Below are 6,115 nucleotides of genomic sequence, written 5' to 3'. Positions count from 1 at the left end.
GCTGGTTCATATCCGGCTCGTAGGACCAAAATAGGATTTACTGCTATTTGCTGGTGTTTGAAGGAAAATTATACTCGCCGCTTGTACAACTTGTCGTGCAGTAACTTTTTAAATTTCATTTGTTATAGTATATAGAAACTGGCAGCTAGTCTACTTAGAAATTCCCGCAGTGACTCCTGAGATTCCAAGGGATAAATAAAAAGTAACCACCATTAATAAAACCATTAATGGTGGATACCTTATATTGTACGCCTGTAATAAAACTATTGCACTAACAGTATAATGTGTAAATTTGCAGGTGAGATGGCGGACGCGCGGCTCTCTTTCGGCGGCGGCGGCGATCTACCGTGCCATAGAGCCATCCTGGCGGCGCGGTCCCGGCTGTTTAGGTATGTTATATTATGTATAATATCACATAATATACTCGTGAGCAATGATAAAGTTCCACCCACAAAATGCCTAATGTTTCGCCATTTTGTGAATGAAGTTGACTTTTTCATTGCGCTGAGTTTGTATAGAATAGGATATTATGATATTCTTGTCTGTCGTTCGGCGGCGGCGGCGACCTACCGTGCCATAGAGCCATCCTGGCCGCCAGGTCCCGGCTATTTAGGTATGTGATATGGTCATTAGAAATGTCTGCTGGACTTATAATGGTCACCGCACATCGCACCGCACACCGTAATATGTGCACAGACCATAAGTCTTTTGCAAAGAGTGTCATAATCATAACACTCGATCGTCTCAATATTCTACAGAATGTTGCAAAAGCGATGTACTAAACTTTTCACGAATTTCCAAAAGACGTAGAATAAAAGTTGGTTGAGAGTACATTCACCCCTTTCGCCTTAGTATACCCTTTTTGGTACATTCTGTGTAAAATAAGTAATAAATATTATATGTAGTAAGAAATATTATGGTAGAATAGTGTGCATTTTTGGTTTGTTCAACAGATCACTTACAAAGCGCTGAAGGTTTGATTCTCTCCCGAACCAGATTAGCTTGGGGTGTTGGTTATATTATACAAACAATCCCACCACCCAAGAAAAAACACAAATTAAACATCTTAGTATCCGCCCCGGTCGGGGATTGAACCAGTGACCCTCCACATAACGCACAACAGCCAAAAGTTACCAGCCACTGCGCCATCCGGTGAATCGATTCGATTTTCGCAACAAAAATGCATTTCCTATGTAACTCCTAATCAACCCATATGTAACACTCACCCCCCTATTTTACAGGAAAGTTCTGTCAGCCCGAGGGGCGTCCGACGAGCCACGCGTCATCCACATTGATGAGAAGGTGCTCCCACGGAGGTTCGCGCCCGCGCTGCTACACGCGGCGTATACCGACCAGGTGAGATACAGAGAAAGAATAGAAATAGGTTTATTTATAGACTACATAACTATTAAAATAGGCGGCTTAATTAAATGCTGAGAGCGATCTCTTACACACTTTCCGGTAAAATAGAAACGTTGACAAATTAGACGGCGCTCTAAAATAGTAGTTACGAAACATAATACAATACAATCGTCCTTATTTGGACCAAAACAGAAAAAAAACCAAAAAAAACCAGTACAAAAAAGGCGGCCTTATTGCTTAAATATAGTCGAGTAAATATCATCAAAGAGCCTCCGTTGCGTTGAGCTGTCTCCTGTAGTCCCGGCGCGGGGGGCGTCCGACGAGCCGCGCGTGATCCATATAGATGAGAAGGTGCTCCCACGGAGGTTCGCACCGGCGCTGCTACACGCGGCTTATACCGACCAGGTGTGTTAAATAAATAAGACATGTATGTATGTATTTTTAGGAATTTACAAGATTTAAATAAAAAAACGCTATGACATCGCGTGTGTTAAATAAATAAGACATGTATGTATTTTTAAGAATTTACTAGATTTAAATAAAAGGACGCTGTGAAATAGCGTAAGGTCATTGGCCGAGTGCCACCGATTCTTGCTGCTGTTCAGGTGAGACAGAATAGCGCGGGTTTGAATCCCGCACAGGGAAAAATATGAGAGACTTGATGTTATTGGCTTTTTTATTGGTGCGTCTTCACGTTAATACAAAAAGGTTTATGTGCTGGAGCCCTAAGTCTGCTGCCGCTACACGGGTTCGTTATCGACGTAGATAAACGTCACTATATCGCGATTTGCCATAAATTAGTGTGATCGCAGTGATTGGTGGACCGCGCATTAAACGAGTACATTGACGCCTATAACAAACTCGTGTAGCGGCCGCGGTTCTAACAGTATTATTGCATTATTGTTTGTTGTCCACAGGTGGACCTGAGCCTCATCCAGAGGGCGCCATCTTCGCCCACTTCTACTAATAGCTCCGGCACTTCTAATGCGGTGAGTGCTTGTTTATTTTTATTTATTTATTTAACTACTTATATTATCTTACAGGATAAACCTAACACAATAATAAAGAAAAAACAACAAACAAAACAGCAACTTTCTTAAAAAGTTCTTATATTAGTGTGGACTTTCTATTTCACTTCGGTAATAACAATAACAATCCTTTTTTGGTTGTGGCACTTGTTTCTTTTATTAGCCAACCTTAACTTTGCATAAGAAAAGATTGGCCAGTTAGAATAGCGTGATCGCGGACGTATAATATACGTCACAATACCTCGTTTCAGCCAAAATTATTCGTGTCTCAGTTCACAATGGCTCATTTGACTACCACTGAATTGTGGTGTTTGGCCTTTTTGATAAAGTTTCTTTACACTTCTGTTTTGTCTATTACCGAATACAAGAATGGTGAACAACAAACTCGTATATTATTCCCTAAAATACCTATCACATTGGCGACGAGGATAGTTTCGATAGTTTGAATAATCTATCTATTTATCTGTGATTTATCTTTTTACCCACTTTTCCATACCTATACTCATACTAATTACCACAATATTCTTCCCATCAGGCATGGCCAGGCAGCGGCGGGCGCGGCTCTCACTCGGCGCAGCTAGAGGACGCGTTCCAGCTGTACGAGATAGCTAGGTGAGTCGCACGCGAGTCACTCATGACACACGCTACCGGCATGGCCAGGCAGCGGCGGGCGCGGCTCTCACTCGGCGCAGCTAGAAGACGCGTTCCAGCTGTACGAGATAGCTAGGTGAGTCGCACGTGAGTCACTCATGTCACCTGTGACCGCAATGTGTAGAGTCAGATAAAGGTGCCAATTGACCGAGGACAGCATGGATTGCAGTAGTCGACTTGTCGCCACGTCTCTACCAGATTTTATCTTCTTAGCGTGTCGGTGACAACCACTAGATGATGCGTGCGTGGTGATACGAGTATGATAAGCCAGTTTGAACAGAGTCATTCGCTGACTGCCCTGTGTGCGGCAAACGATTATAGAGTAACTTTTTTTAAATCAATGACTTGACAATGAAAAATTGTAATGTCAAACAGAAATTAAGTGTAATGGTTACTGACATAGCTGTATACCTGATTGTATTTAGTAAGAGTGTTTTACGACTGAAATGTCTATGATATCCTTATTAATATTATTTCTGTTCCCCAGATTCATGGAGATGCCGATCCTGGCGCAGGGCTGCGAGGAGCGACTCGTGGCGCAGCTGTCGCCGGCTACGCTGCCGCGCCTGCTGCGCTGGGCGGTGCAGCCGCACGCGAGTAGATATGTGCATAGGTTAGTGTGAAATTATGGTCCAAAAATGGGGAAAATCGGTACAAAAATGGCGAAAATCGGTCCAAAAACGGCGTAAAACCGACGATTTTTGAGGAAGTTTTGAAACCGTGCCACTAAAATGCGTGTAACTTGAGAATGGATGAATCGATTTTGATGATTAATATCTCAAAATACGCGGCATTTAGTCAGCTATCTAACAAAGAAATCCGCATCCAAATCGGTTCATCCGTCTAGTAGCTACATGGGTATTAGCGAGGAGCGGTTGGTGGCGCAGCTGTCGCCGGCCACGCTGCCGCGCCTGCTGCGCTGGGCGGTGCAGCCGCATGCGAGTAGATATGTGCATAGGTTAGTGTGAAATTATGGTCCAAAAATGGCGAAAATCGGTCTAAAAATGACGGAAATCCGATGATTTTAGCGAAAGTTGAGTGTTTTTTTTACTAAAATGCGTGTAACTTGAAAACGGATGGATCGATTTTGATGTAATATAGCTCGAAACATGCGTCATCGATCCAGCTGTCTACCAAAAAACCCGCATCCAAATCGGTTCATCCTTCTAGTAGTTACATGGGTGTAAGCGAGGAGCGGCTGGTGGCGCAGCTGTCGCCGGCCACGCTGCCGCGCCTGCTGCGCTGGGCGGTGCAGCCGCACGCGAGCAGATATGTCCATAGGTAAATGTGTGTTTGTGTGTGAAAAAATTGGGAATATCGGTCCAAAAATGGGGAAAATCGGTCCAAAAATGGCGGAAATCCGACGAAATTACGATGCAGTGTCATAAATGCATGTAACTCGAGAAGGTATTAATCGATTTTGATGTAATATAGCTCAAAACATCGCGTCATCAAACCAGCTTCCTAACAAAGAAATCCGCATCCAAATCGGTCCATCCGTTTAGTAACTACATGGGTGTAAGCGAGGAGCGACTCGTGGCGCAGCTGACGCCGGCCACGCTGCCGCGCCTGCTGCGCTGGGCGGTGCAGCCGCACGCCAGCAGATATGTGCACAGGTTAGTGTGAAACATTGCGAAAATCGGTCCAAAATTGGCGAAAATCGGTCCAAAAATGGTGGAAATACGACGTTATTACGAGACGTTGTCACTGAAATTCGTGTAACTTGAGAACGGATGAATCGATTTTGATGTAATAAAGCTCAAATGACGCGTCATAAAGCCAGCTATCAAACAAAGAAACCCGCATCCAAATCGGTCCATCCGTCTAGTAACTACATGGGTATAAGTGAGGAGCGGCTGGTGGCGCAGCTGTCGCCGGCCACGCTGCCGCGCCTGCTGCGATGGGCGGTGCAGCCCCATGCGAGTCGCTATGTACACAGGTAAAAACAGTTCAAAAATGATGAAAATCGGCCCAAAAATGACGAAAATCGACCCAAAAATGACGAAAATCTGACGAAATTAGGAGACGGTGTCACTTAAATGCGTGTAACTTGAGAATGGATGAATCGATTTTGATGGAAATTATCTCAAAATATGCGTCATTTAGTCAGCTGTCTACCAAAAAAATCCGCATCCAAATCGGTTCATCCGTCTAGTAACTACATGGGTATAAGCGAGGAGTGGCTGGTGGCGCAGCTGTCGCCGGCCACGCTGCCGCGCCTGCTGCGCTGGGCGGTGCAGCCGCACGCTAGTAGATATGTCCATAGGTGTGTATCTGTAGGACGACCGAAAAACTGTGAAAATCGGTCCAAAAATGACGAAAATCCGATGATTTTTGCGGAAATTTTGCAACAGTGTCACTTAAATGCGTGTAACTTTAAACCGGGTGAATCGATCCAAATCGGTCCATCCGTCTAGTAACTATATGCACGCAGATTTCGTGAAGTATCAGTTTCTTTAAATTACATTTCTACGTTATGTGTCTCGACTTATATGTATGATGACCTACTGTATCTTTTTTCACCTCTGGCGACTGACTACCCTAAAACCTGTATCCTTTGACCCGTATAATAAACAACTATTCATCTATTCCCACAGACAAGCAATGCGCTACCTGCTAGACGAGTTCCACACAGTGATGTCGTCGCCGCACGGCCCGCGCGTGCCTCGCGCGGCGCTGGCCCGGGCACTCGCCTCGAGCGAGCTGCAGTGTAGCGAGCCACAGGCCCTCAGAGCGGTGTTGAGATGGGCTGAGCATGCGCCTAATAACACTCAACAGCCAAGTAAGTAGAAAAAATGGGGAAAATCGATCCAAAAATGGGGAAAATCCGACATATTTTACGGATTTTAGAGTTAATTTTACAAAAATGCGTATAACTTCCTTACGGATGAACCGATTTGGATGTAATTTAGCTCAAAATACGCTCCATTAACCTAGCTATCCAACAAAAGAACCCGTATCCAAATCTGTCCATCTGTCTAGCAGCTACATGGTTGTAAACATCGCTACCTGCTCGACGAGTTCCACACAGTGATGTCGTCGCCGCACGGCCCGCGCGTGCCTCGCGCGGCGCT

The 6,115-nt window shown here is 44.8% G+C and overlaps 1 protein-coding gene across 1 annotated transcript; it reads left to right on the top strand.

The window, feature by feature from the left end:
* The first annotated feature begins 303 nt into the window (after positions 1-303).
* Positions 304-5,832, top strand: LOC125489216 (BTB/POZ domain-containing protein 7-like). The gene is made up of 6 exons (XM_048624312.1): positions 304-389; positions 1,242-1,356; positions 2,280-2,351; positions 2,926-3,002; positions 3,529-3,654; positions 5,639-5,832. Exons 1-6 carry the CDS (start codon positions 304-306, stop codon positions 5,829-5,831), a joined length of 669 nt encoding a protein of 222 aa, XP_048480269.1. The 3' UTR covers position 5,832.
* The last annotated feature ends 283 nt before the right edge of the window (positions 5,833-6,115 follow it).

This window comes from Plutella xylostella, chromosome 11 (genome assembly GCF_932276165.1).
Source record: "Plutella xylostella chromosome 11, ilPluXylo3.1, whole genome shotgun sequence".
In the NCBI taxonomy this organism is placed as follows: Eukaryota; Metazoa; Arthropoda; class Insecta; order Lepidoptera; family Plutellidae; genus Plutella; species Plutella xylostella.
The sequence above is the reverse complement of the archived record's forward strand: the minus strand, read 5'-3'. Positions and strand labels throughout refer to the sequence as shown.